Source organism: Myotis nattereri (genome assembly GCF_964212035.1).
Source record: "Myotis nattereri genome assembly, chromosome: 8".
In the NCBI taxonomy this organism is placed as follows: domain Eukaryota; kingdom Metazoa; phylum Chordata; class Mammalia; order Chiroptera; family Vespertilionidae; genus Myotis; species Myotis nattereri.
This window is the reverse complement of record NC_138083.1, coordinates 20,119,855-20,136,932: the sequence shown is the minus strand read 5'-3', so window position 1 is coordinate 20,136,932 and position 17,078 is coordinate 20,119,855. Positions and strand designations below refer to the sequence as shown.

The 17,078-nt window shown below is 42.3% G+C and overlaps 1 protein-coding gene across 3 annotated transcripts in view; it reads right to left on the bottom strand.

Annotated features, from left to right (window-relative positions):
* Positions 1-17,078, bottom strand: part of KIF16B (kinesin family member 16B) — a gene marked incomplete at its 3' end in the record, with an annotated part of 271,444 nt that overhangs the window by 111,424 nt on the left and 142,942 nt on the right. For all 3 annotated transcript variants that reach the window (XM_081097230.1, XM_081097231.1, XM_081097229.1), the window contains exons 16-17: positions 10,836-10,918; positions 9,132-9,220 (exon numbers count right to left, since the gene is read on the bottom strand). In XM_081097230.1, coding sequence (XP_080953356.1) covers positions 9,132-9,220; positions 10,836-10,918 — 172 coding nt within the window. The remainder of the gene's footprint in view (positions 1-9,131; positions 9,221-10,835; positions 10,919-17,078) is intronic.

The following is a 17,078-nucleotide window of genomic DNA, read 5'->3' as shown; positions in this document are numbered from 1 at the left end:
TTTTTCGGATACCCTGTATATGTATATATGTATATGTATGTATGTATATGTGTGTGTGTGTGTGTGTATACATATATATATACACTCACACGTTTATATATATAAATGTTTGTATATACGCTATATATATGCACATACATACAGAGAAAGACTGAGAAAGATGACTAGATAATGGAATAGACAGAGGTATGGATTAGAATATAGAACATGTTTAACTCCACAGTAATTTCTTTATGTGATTTCTAAATTTGTCATAATAAACACATTAAATTAAAAAGTTAGGTTAAAAATACTGATGAGTCATCTGTCTTCATCCCCTGATCGCTGATGACATCAGATATCTTCCGTTAGGCCTTCTACAACTACTGAGGTTTGTCGGCCAAGCAAACCCTACCTTAGACTGTTATACTCCAAGAAGCTGCTGGGACAGCTTACCAAATACAGGTCTAATTTTTTACTTTTGACATTTTTTGGTCCAATTGGATTTGCAACCTGGGTGTTTCCCCTCTTCAAAATTTAATTATTCATATATATTCACTTAAATGAGTTCGCCATTGGTTCGTCTTTAAAGGAAAATAGTGCACAAGTGAAAATCCCTTCCTTTATTTCAAGACTGAGATGAACTTGGATTGTAAGTAAATTTGCTTAGAGCACTTTCATGAAGCTATGAAAGTTTCCACATCCTGCCAAATCAGCTGCAGTGTCAGAGCAAGACAGACGAGGCCCAAGCAGTGGCTTGGTTTCTTCTGAGACCCTGTGCCGGTTGAGGAGGAATGTTTCCCCAGCAGCAAGATTACTTTCTGGCAAAGGCCCTGGCTGGGCTTTTCTCCAAAGTGAAGCTAACTCTCAAAGGAAGCCAGCAGGCTGCTCTGCCTCATCCAAAAATTTTCTGGCACCAAGTACCACACATGTGTGCATACAAATCCCAATTTCCAGGGAGCCTGAGATGTGGGCCAGCAGTAAGTTCCAAAACTATGTTAGAAACGAGGCACCCAAATTTATGTGCCCAGCGGGCTGATAAAAGGTTCTTGGGTAGCAAGAACTTCACTTTTAGAAACTCCATCTCTTACTATAATTCAGAGCACGGTGTTTTTTTGTTGTCATTTTAGCTACTGCTCTTTGGAGATTGAGTAGGTTGCCTACTAAACAAAGACGAAACACCGGTTGCTTTGAAGATGAGTTGGATCTTACTGGATACATTATTTTGTATAGAAGACATAATTATTATTTTTTAATTGATTTCAGAGAAGGGAGAGGGAGAGATAGATAGAAATATCAATAATGAGAGAGAATCATTGATTGGCTGCCTCCTGCATGCCCCCCACTGGGGACTGAGCCCGCAACCCGGGCATGTGCCCTTGACTGGAATCGAACCTGGGACCCTTCAGTCTGCAGGCTGATGCTCTATCCACTGAGCTAAACCAGCTAGGGCCAGAAGATATAATTCTTTAAGAAAGCTTTGCTCTAAGAGGAACCAAGTACACTAAGCAGTAAACTTTTAGTCTGTTTCAAAAACAGACTATGATAACAGAGAAACAAAAAGATAAACTTCAATTCCTCAATATTTAAGAAAGCCACAAAACATGTAAAAGTGCATCTGTGTGAATGAGAAACAAAAAGATAGGGACCAGCCGTGCACAGTACCCATCTAAAGTACAAGGCACCTGCAGACCTGGGAGCGGACACACCCTGTGTTCTGAGAGTACATCTGCTGGCCACGACCCACTGCTCACTGCGCCCCTGTGTGCAGGCTTCTGCAGACTCCAAGGGGAGGAAGGAATGGTTCCTGCCCACAAGAAGGCTACTGGGAAAGCACCATAAGCACCAGTTAAATGGAATGGAAAAGGTGATAGTAAAGGTATGCACAAAATGCCTTCCAGAGAATAAAAAGAAAGCTCAAACTGGAGATGCACAGACACTTCCTGAGGAGACAATTCCTTTACTCAGCTAAGCGTTTAATAGATAATTTTATACAAAGTCTTGACCTGGAGCGAGGTGTGAAAGATCTGTTTTGTCCACTTAAAACAAAGCATAAAGTTCAAGGTGGAAAGTGGCAGAACACAGTGTTGGAGACCAAAGTCATGGATGAATGTGTTGGAGTTTGGAAGTCATCCCATAGGTACTGAGGGGCCAGGCCACATGCTGAGAAGAGAAGGGGTCAACATGAAGGGCTAATAGGGAGGTGTGGTGAGCTTCGCCTGGAGGAAGTCAGGAATCATTGTCAGGGCCATGACAGTCACCCCGATGGCTCTGGGACATTTGCTACTCTTGTAAGTATTGACTACATTGGGCAATTATGGCTGAGTATTCCATTATGTATGTATGTGTGTCTACACACACACACACACACACACACACACACACAAATAGCCAAGATATGTAAACAACCTAACTGCCCTTGAACAGATGAGTAGATACAGATGTGATATGATAAAGATGTGATATATTAGGCTGTTTCCATATCTTGGCTATTTTAAGTAATGCTGCAATGAACACGGGAGTGCATGAATGGATATATACAATGGAATATTACACAGCCTTAAAAAAGGAAAAGAAGTTTGATATGTGCTACGACATGAATGAACTTTGAAGGCATTATGCTAAGTGAAATAAATCAGTAAAAAAAAATACTGTAGCCCTAACCGGTTTGGCTCAGTGGATAGAGCGTCAGCCTGCAGACTCAAGGGTCCCAGGTTCGATTCCGGCCAAGGGCATGTACCTTGGTTGCAGGCACATCCCCAGTAGGAGGTGTGCAAGAGGCAGCTGATCGATGTTTCTCTCTCATCGATGTTTCTAACTCTCTATCCCTCTCTCTTCCTCTCTGTAAAAAAATCAATAAAATATATTTTTTTAAAAAATACAGTATAATTCCACCTATATGGAGTACCTAAAGTAGTCAAATTCCTAAGACAGAAAGTAGAATGATAATGGCCAGGGGTCAAGTAAAGGAAGGAATGGGGACTTTCCTTTTTACAGGTACAGAGTTTCAGTTTTACAAGGTGAAAAGAGCTCTGGAGATTAGTTGCACGACAATATAAGTGCACTTAACACTTCTAGACTATATACTAAAAATGGTTAAAATTGTACATTTTTATACCACAATTTTTAAGTGTAAAGAAGTTAGTTACAAAGTGCTTATGAGTCCATAGAAAAAAATTATCTGTTGTATTTGGACCCATACATTTAAATCATAATCATAAATTCTGAACATGTTAACCAAAATTTACAAAAAAGTGACACATATATGCACTACGAAGGTGCCTACAAAACCTGACCTGAAACCTCTTACTTCTAATTCACTTTCCCCAAACCCCTAAGTGTACCTCCCCAAAGAAAAGCTCTGTTTATTGAAGGCAAACTACACTACTCATGCTTTGCTTTCAGCGTGTTCTCAAGCCAGGCCTTAATCAGCAGCATCCTCTTATTCCTTCAGCGGGACTCTCTCCTTCCGCACTCATCCGGTTTGTTCACAAGACTCCTCTCCCAGGCTATCCGCTCTCCAGCCTGCCTCTCCTCCTTGCAAACATCTCAGGGCCTAGAATCCAGTCCATTTGTGAATCTTGGAGAGAATTTTTAAGCAGACCTGAGGCCAGTAACTAGGGGTTCCTCAGGAATTGATGCTGAGAACCAAGCTTTTGGATAATATTCTTCCCTGCTTTGTTCTTCAACGTAAGGCATTATTATAGACTTCTAACATCTTCGTGTCCTCAATGGCAGAGAAGAAAGCACTAGACCAGAAGTTTCCAAGAGGAAGGCTCCTTGTAACACCTCCAGTTCCCTCCCGGCCACCTTCCCCTGACATGGACTCTGGGCTATTCACTATGGGCTATTTGTATTCACTCTGGGCTGTGTGTATTCACTCTGGGCTATGTGTATTCACTATATATGCTATGGCCCTGAGAGTGAGCCCAACAGCACGAGAGCTAGGGAAGATGTTGGGACACAGAAAAATGCTTGAGTTCCATAAGGTTTGAGGACAGGTGGGTTCCTGTGAATAAGTCTTATGACAGATTCCATGATGCTCACTGGAGGTGATCTCCATGTCTAGAAAGACTCTTTCTGGAAGTCTCTGGATTTCTGTTACCCAAGACATTACAAGGCAGGGCTACAGGAAGAGAATATCTTCCTGTGAACTTCAACTCCCACCATTTCCTTCCCACCGGACCTCCTGGGGGAAGGACCGCTTACACCGCCCTTTGCCCTGCGTCACAGATGGCCTTGCCTTCACTCTAAATTGGTTCACGGGCAGGAGTCCGTTTTCCTGGGCAGAGTGCTCACTGCATTCTCCACTTACAGACTCTCCACACACAGCAAGTATGTGCTGAACTGTTAAAGCATCTCAGTCCGAGTTTTCCATCGTGAGAAACTAACATGTTCTTGTGTCTAAGCAACTTAACATCCGGGTTTAAATACCAAGTATTTAGCCAGGGCCCATATTCCTCTCAATGTCCTTCCAGTGTATCTCCTGGTGCTTAGTTCAGGCTGAGGGTATTTACACTAGTAACATCAGAAAAGGAATAGACCGCATGGCTATAGACTGAATTCTGCTTCATTCTGCCAGGTCGCTGGAGCAGTCAGCTTCACAAGGTGTCTGCTTCCTATACCTCAGAGTAAGACATTTTTCTCCAATTATGTTTCCTTTCTCAGGTGATCATTCTCTACAGCAGGTGGCAGCTGAGGGCAGCATGAAGCCAGGGAGATGAAGTATGAAGTAATTTTAATCTGAATTTTTACAAATGAGTATTGCAGGGGGAGCAGAGACAAAATATGTCTGTGAACTGAACCCAGGTGAACGGGAGGCATGGTAGTATTACCAAATGCCTCCAGACCCATCTCCTCAGCCAACTGTGATGCAGTCTAAAACACACAGCTGCTCACTTCAATTCTGAATGCCTTGGCCTAATTCCTCATTTTATCATGAGGCCCTCTTCTTATCTTTTAAGGATCTTGAACATGACTTTGAGATTATTCAAAAGCTACAGTGTAATTTGGGAATTGACCCCATGCCTCAAAAATGCATTCCTTTACACATTATGCCATTTTCTGTTATTTAAAACATCGACACCTAGAGAAATAAGTAAAAAAACTTTCCATAAAGATCCATATATCTCATTAAAACTGTACTCTTAATCTGTTTGCTAAACATTTACTAAGCAGGTTTTGTGAATGACAGTTTAGAACCTAGACATTAGTAAAACAAGTCTTTGACCTTGAAAAACTTCCGACCTAAAAGGAAAGACACTCACATAAGCCAAACTCTTACCCAAATGCAGGCCCAATCTAGTCCCCTCGCTCTCTCCCACATCTCAGAAACAGACATACCATCTTCCCCGTTGTTTAACCCCAAACCGGGGACTCACCCTTGATTCCATTATACTCCATGTCTGTGGCTACCACCCACATCCAAACCACTGTTATCTTTCACTTGGACTGAGGAAATCACTTTCTAAATGGTTTCTTGCTTTTATACTTTCTCCAGATTACACATGCATCCTCTTTGTGGTATGCAAATCTTCAAATTACTCTCCTTTTCAGGGCCCTCGAATGGCTCCCCAGGGCTGTTAGAAAGGAGACAACTCCTTCCAGCGGCCTTCCAGGCCCTACAGCAGCTGTACAGATGCACCCTCAACCACTCTTCTCTGTACTTAACTATCTTCCCTCTCCTCCGACCCTCTTTCAGTTTCTCAGTTTGAAGCCACTGTGCTTGCTTTGTACTCGGCCTGGAATAGTCTCCTCTCCTCTCTTTCGGTTGAGCATCACCTTCTCTCCACTCAAGTCTTGGATTAAATATCCTCCCCACCTGAAACCTTTCCTAATCACGGCATCAAATACTGCCCAAGACATTTTACGTTAATTACACGTTCACTTTCTGCATCTATTCATAAACTACCTGCCCTTGCCTGTTTCCTCCGGCTAGCTGTGAACTGACCTTCTTGGTGTTGTTGGAAACCAGGCCACTGTGCCAGAACCTGCCTGCCTCACAGGAGGCACTCAGAAGGGACTTGTGGATAGATGAGTGTCCATTGACAGGAACAAAATAAAAATGACAGAAATGGAGCAAAGTACTGTGAGGAAAGGACACATTTTTCATTGGGGAGAAAAGCTGGAAGTAACTTTCAGAGGAGAGATGGTCTACCTAAGCCTTATAGGACAAGTGGGTGCATCTTAAAACACATTCCAGGCTCTGAATGGAGCAAAGGAAGAGCCCAAAGGCATGGCTAGCGGGTGAGGCTGAGCAATGACTAAGGTACCAGACACATGGAGGGATGTGCTGAGAAGAGCACAATCTGTGGAAAGCATTCATGACACGGTAAAGGTTTGCACTTTTATTTTTTACTAGAGGCCCATGCATGAAATTTGTGCAAGGGCCTGGGCCCTTGTAGCTGCCGCGGCTTGCCTCAGCCCTTGCAGCCCTGGCTTCATCCGGAAGGTCGTCCAAAAGGACATCTGGTCTAATTAGCAAATTACTAGTATGTTTTATTATTATAGATACCATGGAAAGTCACTAAAAAGCTCTGTTATGAAAACTGGTACACTCTGACCTGCATTTTATAAACAAAGAAAAAAACTATTTTAACTTAAAAATAAGCAAACAATAAAAAACTGGCATCACTTTTCAGAGGTCTACACATTCACCTGTGTTTGGAGGGAAAAAGAAGGTCTGAGATCCCATCTTTAAATGCAAGAGAAAGAGGGGCACACGGTCGGTGAGCCTGTGTCTCAGAGGATAGGTCAATTGCAGATCAATTTCTGGTTTTCAAAGGCACTGAACAGCGATATAACATTTCCAAATGGTTTCAGAGTAGAAGGTACCGCCATCGAGGAAAAAGAAGCTGACACCTGGATTCTAAGGCTGGGTCCAGGACTGGGAGATGATCCCAAGCAAGCACTCTTCATATCCCAGGACAATTGAATTAAAAATATAGTTGCCCTAACCGGTTTAGTTCAGTGGATAGAGCGTCGGCCTGCAGACTCAAGGGTCCCAGGTTCGATTCCAGTCAAGGGCATGTACCTTGGTTGTGGGCATATCCCCAGTGGGGAGTGTGCAGGAGGCAGCTGACTGATGTTTCTCTCTCCTCAATATTTCTAACTCTCTATCCCTCTCCCTTCCTCTCTGTAAAAAAATCAATAAAATATGTTAATATATATATATATATATATATATATATATATATATATATATATCATATAGATGAATCACACCATGTAAACTGAAATGAACTCTGAAGACCTGCATATTGTATTAAAGTTAAGCGAAGTGACCATATAAATGATTCAACTCGGCCACAATAAAAGGCAGTTGGTAAAACTACTATAAAGCAGCATGCTTCAACCTTTTGCATCTCATGAACACATAAAAAAATTACTAAAATTCTGCAATACACCAAAAATATGCTGATCTGACCAAAAAAAAAATAGGTATACTATCAATGCAAACACACTAGATGGATATGTGTTGGCTGCTGTCATTTCTTTTTTTCTTTGATAATCTAAGGGAAAAGAGGTCAGTGCCCCTGACTAAATAATCAGGTATTACATGTTTTAAAATTCTTGTGGCACACCAGCTGAAAATCGCTGCTGTAAGGAATTAAAGACCTACCACAAACATGCCTTCCAAAGTAACCCACTGCTCTGAGAGGGTTTATTAACATGGCTTATTTCAAGACATATTTATTTAATAAGCATAGCTCCCCTCAATTGACACAACAGAGTCAACTGCTTGCTTTTACTTCCAGAAGTTCTGGAAGGAGGGAGAGGCCCAGGAGCCTGCAGCATCCCTGGTGTTGCACTAACTGGCTTTTTTTTTTTTTTTTTTTTAAACTCAAGCCAAGTGTCAGAGCTTGGCTTCAGCTTGCCTATAAAATAAGAAATCCAGAAATGTGACCAAAGGTCCCTCCAGGTTTAAACCCCTCTGACAATATGTATATATTGCATAACACATGAACACAGACAATACTGCAGTGAAGGCCTATGAAGGGGCAGAGAGGGAGGCAGAAAGAGTCAATGGGGAGGAAAAAAGGGAACATCTATAATACTTGCAACAATAAAGATAAATTTTTAAAAAAATTCCTGTAGGCATGTCTGCTTTCCATGGACCAGTGTACTGACCTGAGCTGGAGGAGGGAATGCCACTATAGGTCTAGTGCTCGTGAGAAGTGCTGAGCCAGGAGCCATGGACAATGGAACAGGCCCGCCCCAGGTCTGAAGTAGCCCATGGTCAGAGCATGGGTTGGAAATCAGAGAGACCTGGACTCACACCAGAGCACTAACTATGAAACTGGGTGAGCAAACCTATATAAAGTCTGTGTGAAACGGGGACAGCTTAGTGAGAAGTAAAAGATGGAAGGGAGGTGCTTAGCTCAGTGCTTATGGTACAGCAACTACTAAATAAATGACAGTCCTAGAAGGTGTTGTCAATATTATCTCATTTAGCTATTAGATTTAACTTCATTGCTTTACATGGTATTTTCCTTATAGAACAATAAACGTATGAAACCTCACAAAACTGGAAAGGACCCCAAAGTCCTTTCTTTTAGTTCTCTGCTTTAAACTGTTCTTATTATTACCACCATTTCACTGATGAAACCACGAAACACCTGAGTAGTTAAGGTCAGCCAAGGTCACCCAGCTATGAAGTCCATTTAAAACACAATGTTTGTGTCCTCAGAGGCCCCCAGTGCTCAGAAGTTGTGAAGATAATTTCCTGGGTTATGCTGTGCCCTCAGAATTAAAACTGTCTCTGTTACTACAATAAATTTGTAACATGAGATGAAAGTGCTTTAGCCAAAGATAGATCGTGTACTGAGTAATCAAAGTGCCAACTCTAAAATATTAGACAGTTAGGAAAATGATAATGAAGCTCGTAACAACCCTTAGTAATGCTTATTATGCTGTTTAGCGAAAAATAAAATCAGAATATGTAATCTCATTTATTTTGTGATTATAAGTAAGCAAAATTACATACATACATAGCAAGGGCTGGAAGGGAACCTGGAAAATGACTGCAGCTGATTGGATAAGGAGGCGAGATTGCAGAGGTGTTATTTTTATCTAGAGACTTTAATGGAGTTGACACAATAGACACCACCACGGTGATAATCACAGGGAAGGAGACTCGGCTGTTCACTCACCCTGGGTTGTATAACATGACTGCGGAGAGGTTCTCACAGGACTTCGAGAGGTCGGTCATGGACAAGCTGAAGGAGGACAGAAGGCCACTCTAAGAGCAGACACAGGGCAGAGCGGTTACCTTAGCAGACAGAGGCCAGGGCTCTGGACTCAGTGCTGTTAACTTAGGAGAAGCAATGAAGTGCAGGCATTCCCCACTAGCCTTCACACCAGCTGGTCGGTCTGAGGATGGCAACTCAGGGGCAGTCTCAACCCTAAACCCCCACTAAAGAGAGCAGGGCCCTAGCATGCATGACCTGGGAAAACTAACCAGGAACTCCTCACCCCGATGGTCTCCCCAACCACGCTGCACTCAAGTCCAGGGAATGGTCAGGGCATCTGCCACCCTCCTTCCGGCGGGAGCCCTGTCCCGTTATCAGCAGCGCTCATGTACACTCGGGTGACACAGATGGAGGAGGGAGAGGGAAGGGAGGCCAAAACATAAGAGCTCGACCTCTTTTGCTTCCAGGGAAAGCTATTGGCAAACATATTTCTTGCAACCGTGTATCAGAAAGGACCCTCTAGGGAGACCCTGGGCTGGAACAGATAAGAGGCTTCAGGGGCTGGGACAAGCAGCGTGGAGAAGGCTGACGTTTGCAGCTTTCTTATTTCCCATCCACAGACAGCACTGGCAAGCTCCGGCAGCCCTTACAAGAGCAAGCCGAGATGAGGGGCTATGTAACTCCGCGCTGAGGGGCAAACAGTTGCGGTTGGCAGGCCAGGGCTGCAGCCCTCACTCCTCACTCATGGCTAAGGAACTAGTTTGTCTGTTCCTCATCTCCATCATCTGTGAGATGGGAGAGTAAAGCTGCTGCACAGATAAAGCAGTCGAATATATGTGGAAGTTCCGTACAGTGCCTGGCTCATAGAAATATCATCACCCTCAGTCTACCGACAGCATGATGACCCTAGACAGATCCCGCTCCCTCTCATTTCCTCCCATGTCGCTGGTCCCCACCCGGCACTTAAGTACCCTGTGGATATTCTTATCCAACCAAGATGAAGTCTCCCCCAGTTGTCCTAAACTCACTCACTGCTTCACATCTCAAGAAAAAAAAAAAAAAAAGAGTAAGCAAGCTTTAGGATGATAGTGATTCTGATACTGGGTTAACTCCTAACCTAGACGCTCAAAAGCGGATGTCACTCTCCACTTAACGTACAATGATACCAAGCTCCTCTGTGAAGGGAAGGGTCTAGGACAGCGATGGCGAACCTTTTGAGCTCGGCGTGTCAGCATTTTGAAAAACCCTAACTTAATTCTGATACCGTGTCACATATAGAAATTTTTTGATATTTGCAACCATAGTAAAACAAAGACTTATAGTTTTGATATTTATTTTATATAGTTAAATGCCATTTAACAAAGAAAAAATCAACCAAAAAAATGAGTTCGCGTGTCAGAGGTGACCATTTAAACTGTTTAGGTGTCATAGGTTCGCCATCACTGGTCTAGGAGCTATTCTCCTGCTTGGAACTTCACTTGCTTACCCTCCCATGTCATCAGCCAGTAATCTGCTGTGAAACAGACTCCCCAGAATCACCCCAGGCTACATAACTTTTGTGGCTCTGTACACAGGAAAATTAAACTCTAGGCACCAGAGTAGAGATGCCCCAGGCGTAGCCCCACCCGGACCAGAGCTGGCTCCTGGGGATTTCCTGCAGCTCACCTTCCTCTTCTCCCTGAGCTTGGCAGCCTCCTTCGGATGGTTAAAGCGAAACATATTGGTTCTTCCCAAGAGTATCACGGCACCTGAGAGCACACAAAAACAGTAATGAGCTTACAGTAAGCAACCTGGACAGTTGGTAACATCATAACATGGAATTTTATCATTGAAATGCAATTTCCAGTGGACTATAACACAATAATAGTAAGGGGAAGAGTTAGTCTCGGAAAACCTGCTTTCATAAGTCACTTTTAAATGTGTAAAATGTGATACTTTTTACAGCCAAGTATCACAATGCTCAGGTTACCCAAGGAAGAAGTAATGGATCCAAGCATTCACATACGCTATGACATTTAAAACTTATACATTTGATTGCTGAGAAGAAGAAAAAAGAAATCAGTTCTTCAAAGAGATATAATACAAATGGTCACAAATTTAGAAAATAATCATGAATGCCAATAAAAGTAGAAATCTCAAAGGAAAGTGCTTTCAAAAGAACACATGGTAAAATTGAGAAAGTACTAAAGGTAACTACCACTAAATTGTCCCTTAGAATTTGAGAGAAAAGAAATTCTGTACATGTAACGTCTACTTCCATTGCTTCCTGTTAAAACTGAGATGGTCAAATGAGACACACACACACACAAAACCCTTTTGATTGACTAAGGTCCTATTTATTCAGAAAATGACTGCAAAAGGGGTAAAATAACTCAATGTCAATGCCCCAGGCTAACAAAATTATTGGGGCTGGGCAGCAAATTTCAGCTTGCTTATGCAAATAAGCAAGCACACACTTTGGAAGTTCAGAGCCAAGGAAGGCTGGGAGTTACTGGTCACTGGAGGCGTCTAAGGGAAGTGATGTTCCAGAAGAGCTTCACTGCCTTATCCAGTCCCATCAACACCTGCGAGTCTAACACGCCTCAGAATGGACCCCATGTTCAATCTTTGCTCTGAAAAAGAATGCGACTTCTTTGTGAAGATAAGACACACTCGATGTCAACCATGAAGGACATCATGGGATGAGGTGTGCAGCAGCCAAGTGACGAGTGCAGGCTGCAGTAGGTGGGGAAAGGCTTTTGCACCAAGGAACTAATAATCTGGGTCTCACAGGACAGCTAGAGAACAAAAGAGGGGTTCCCACTTGTAACCACAGGGGAAGGGCTGAGCCTGCTATGTCTGGAGATGTCCACCTAAAATGCGGGTCATCTAAAGCAGCAGGGGGACCAACATTGGCGAGATGACACAGACTGTGAGCATACGGAGAGCCAGGATGGAGAATCTGCACCCACGCTCCAAAATGGGTGGCCAGAACAAAATTCAGCTCACAGATATGATTTGTGCATTCTGTGGAATCTTTAAAAAACACATTAGTTGCCAACGGTGAAAAACCTGCAATTGACACATAAGTCTGAGTTTCTTTCTGGATTCCCTTCAAAAATTGGAAGATAGGGTATCAGTAGGTGTGTGATGCCACGTGGCAAAAACCCCGGCTGCTGGTGGCTGCTTCCTTTGGACAGAGCATGTTACCTCTGGTTGACTAGTCGCCAACCGCTCACTGGATCTCGAAGGTAACACCATAACCCCAGACAGCTAGCTATTCTGGAGTTCACACCAGTACATCTGCCTGCTATTCAACATATTATCTCAGATTCTCAAAGTTTCCAATTCAATGTGGTGAAAACCTAACAGGTTTAGGTCATAATCAAGGGACAAGTGGAGGGTTGGTTCTGGTGGTGGTTAGGATTTAGTGCAGCGATGGGCAAACTATGGCCCACGGGCGGGATCCGGCCCGTTTGAAATGAATAAAACTAAAAAAAAAAAAAAGACCGTACCCTTTTATGTAATGATGTTTACTTTGAATTTATATTAGTTCACACAAACACTCCATCCATGCTTTTGTTCCGGCCCTCCGGTCCAGTTTAAGAACCCATTGTGGCTCTCGAGTCAAAAAGTTTGCCCACCCCTGATTTAGTGGAAAGAGAGTCCATGTGAGAAGGAAAGCACGCCTTTAGGAGACTGAGAAGGGCAGCTGTGGGCATTATCCACTCCACAGTCTGCGTATCCCCTCATATAAAATCGCTTCATATATTTCCCAATTATGGAGAGGCACCATCACAATGTGGGTTGAAAATTACTACAGTACATTAATGGAAAAAAATAGAATAGTATTGCAGAAACAGATTTCATACCATATTAAGTCATTAAAAAATAATCTTGCAACCCTTGTGTTTGCATGAAATACACGGAAAAATCTTTTTAAAAAGTTATAAAAGAAAACAAAATTACCCATGACCTTTCCTTGTTTCCATCTAAATAATGTGTGTGAACTACCTGGCACATAAAAGAGGCTCTGCTAAGGCTGGTTTACCTCTGTTTCCTCTATTGCATCCTTTACTCAACAACTTACTGACTTTAAAAATGTGCTTCATTTTTACATAATGCTGCTGTTCATTCATTCACTCAACACACCTTAATGAACATTTTCCATACGCTAATCACTGTGATCAGCACTGGGGACACAAAGGTGAACAAGTCAGACATATGCCTTGCCCTTAGGGAGCTTACAAACAAGTAGGAGAGAGAAGTAAATAATCAAATAATTCCTCAAATAAATGCAAAGCTGCACCTGAAAGAGAGCTACCCTGCTCAGTGTTTAATGAGCACATAAGGTGGGGGGAGCGGGGTGACAGCAGGTGAGGTCAAGAAAGGATGCCCTGCCAGCACTGGTTTGGCTCAGTGGATAGAGCGTCAGCCTGCGGACTGAAGGGTCCCAGGTTCAATTCCGGTCAAGGGCATGTGCCTTGGTTGTGGGCACATCCCCAGTGGGACATGTGCAGGAGGCAGCTGATCGATGTTTTTAACTCTCTATCTCTCTCCCTTCCTCTCTGTAAAAAAATCAATAAAATATATTTTTTTAAAAAAAGAAAGAAAGGATGCCCTTAGGGAGGTAGTGCTTAAGACAAGCTCTGAAGATTGGGGCGGGGGCGGGGGGGAGGTTGAAGATCAGGGAGTAGCATATATAAAGGTTCATTAGCAGGTAAAAATGATGATGATGATGAGTGATTGGAAGACAGTTGTATGTCTACAGCAGAGGGAACAAGAAAGGGCATTGCACAAGCTGGGGCTTGAGAGGGAGCAGACGACAGAGAATCTTTCAGGATACAGTAAAGAATCTTGTATTTCAGGTAGGTGCAACAGGAAGACACTGAAGGGCGCTGGGCAGCAGCATTACATGATTAGATGTGAGTTTCAGAAAGATCATTCTTTCCACTGTTTGCAAAATGAATCAAAGAGGGCACAAGTAGATGCAGATAAACAAGGTAAGGAGACTACTGCAATGGTCCAGGTCAAAGACAATGGTGGCTCAGGACTGGAGAGGTGGGGTAGACAAGAAAGGAAATAAGATATTTAGGAAATAAGAACAAGACTCAATGATGGGCTAAATACAGGCACAGGGAGGTAAGAAAGTGGCTCCTGAGGTTTGGCCTGCAATAACTAGGTGGGTGTTGAGTTGTTCACACAGATTGAGAACACTAGAAAAGGACTAAGATTGGCTTAACTGAGGAATCATGAGTTTAGTTTTGACATAATGAATTTGAGATGCTTTTGGCAGGCAGAAATTTGGATCTGAAACTCCAGAAGAACAGCCTAGGATACCTACTAATCTATCTATCCACCAACCTACACACCTACTCACTCAATCTATTTACCAACCTACCTACCTACTTATTGCCTACTTATATAGGTATACATAACACACACATATGTATACATAATACATAATATCTGTTTATAGATACACACATATAGGTATCATATATGTGTACGTGTGTGTGCATGTGTGTGTACGTGTGTGTGCATGTGTGTGTGTGCGTGTGTGTGTGCGCGTGTATATCACTCTCTATATATTTGAGAGTCATCTCTAAGAAATGAAGCCACAGGTGTGGGGAAGTCACCTGAGAGAATAGAGGTGGAACAGACTGGGCCCCTTAGAGAACACTGGCTTTCAATGGCCAACTAGAGGAGCAGGAACCTAGAAAGGAAACAGAGAAGGGGCCAGCAGAGAGGGAGAAGGAAAATCTCAGAAACCAAGGGAAGGAGCGATCAATGATGCAGATGCTGCAGAGAGATCCGAAAAACGCCATTGGCTGTGGTGGCAGGGAGGTCACGAGGGACCTCGGTGAGAGCATTTTGACAGTGGTCAGAAGCCAAACTGAAGGGGTGGAGGAGTAAGAACGAAGCATCTGAGCCCAGACAGACAACTCACTCAGAAAGTCTGTGTATAAAGAGAGAGACAGAGTTGGCAGTAGCTAGATGGGGGTTATGGGTCCCATGGGATAGTTTGTTGGGTTTCTGTTAAAAGGAGACTCGTGAGTATACATTAAAAAGCAATATGAGAGCTGAGGAAAAGTAAATAAATGGATGAAAGAGAATGGCTGCGGGTGTAGATTTCTGGATGATACACAGAGCATGTGCGTTACCCTGCTCTTTTGGTGTATCCAGAATTCAGTATCCTTATTTAGTCATCAAACTAAATAAGGTTCCTTCCAGATCTTAAATTCTCTTTAACTATCAACAAACTACAGCAGATGGACTTTGTGTGAAGTGCTTAATTTGTAACTGTTAGAGTATGTTTAAACCTTCCTGAATATATGACGACATCTTTGAGATTAGTTCAGGGCCTGTTAAATACCTGAAGATAGTCAAATTCCAGAGGGTCTTAAAAAGGGAAATGGCATTGTAAGAGGGTAGACAAAGATAGTTGTTAAGAACAACAAAATAAGCTTCACTTAAATATCTGTTAATAAAACCACTGAAGGTGATTTCACATGAAATTTTCTATTTTAATACTTCAGGTACACTGAAAAATATTAAACATGTAAACATTCCTAGTGACTTTTAAGGAGTATAGTGATAATAATTATCAATATCACTATTGATTTCTCTTGCACATTTCATGTCAAGTTTTCTGATTCTGCTATAACACAAATAAATCAACTTTTTTTCCTATTAAATATCATATGAAGATTTCTGAGGTGATGAAATATGAATATTTCATTCTGGGTTATAATTAACACAAACATGATTAGCTTTGTTCAGCTACTCTGATATCTGAGTGTGCATCAGAATCACTTGTAAAAAAAAAAAAAAAAAAAAAAGAAATAGATTGCTGGGCCCCATCCCTATATTTTCTGACTCAGCAGGTCTAAGATGGGCATTTCAAAAAGCTTCCAGCTAAGGTTGATGTTGTTGAGTGGGGACACACTTTAAGAACCACTGACTTTGGAAATAGTCCTTAAGAACAGTTTAGGCTTTGACATTGAACAGTATCTGCTGAACCATCCATGTGCAAAGCAGACTGTCGGGTCACAAATTTGAGGAAGAAATCTAAAGTACTTATGAGCAAGCGCAGGTGAGTCCAGTGGGGATTAGCACTGATATCTGCTGGCCTTTTTGTAGTGTGTAACAGGCCTCTTCTGTTCCCTCGATGTCCTGGCTAAACTCCTAGAAGAACTATTTCTCTTTGTAGTTCCACTAAAATTCCTTTTTAATTTGCTTCCGACCAACTCACACCAGAACTTTAGCAAATGAAAATTTTATCAAAGGCTCATCAGCTCCACTCCCCAGACAATCCCTGATCCCTCTTTCTGAGTGCCTGAGTAGAGGCAAATGTATTTTGGCACTCAGGCGTAACACATTCAAATGCACCTAAGTGTAAACTCCCCAGATGTAGTTTCTGCAGCACTTCTAAAAGAAGAGATGAGCATTCTATGGTTCTGAGAAACCAGCAAGAAGATCAAAGGAGTCCACTGATATGAACAGAAAATTAATTACATTTAACAACTATCGGCACTAAAGTAACTTATAGTGAAAAGAAAAATCAAAACAAGAGCTAATACTTCATGGCAATTGTAGGGCAAATGCTGAATTACTTTCTTAATTATAACTGGATTGATTTTTATAACATTTCATATTAAGTATACGAGTAAAAAAGAAAAAAAGAAAAATATAAGGTCTGAGACTACCAAAGACAAGCTCAAGGCCTATGTACTACACACCATGGTCAACTGTACACTTTCTTCTCCAGCAACTGTCTCCTCTTTCTATGGAATTAGACAATGAAATCATACTGTGGAACTATCTACCGAATCATGGGAGGAAAACTAAGTGTCAGAGAACATGTCGATTAAAGAACATGGTTAGATGCAGTGCTACATACCCCACACACAATTTTTGGAGGAACTC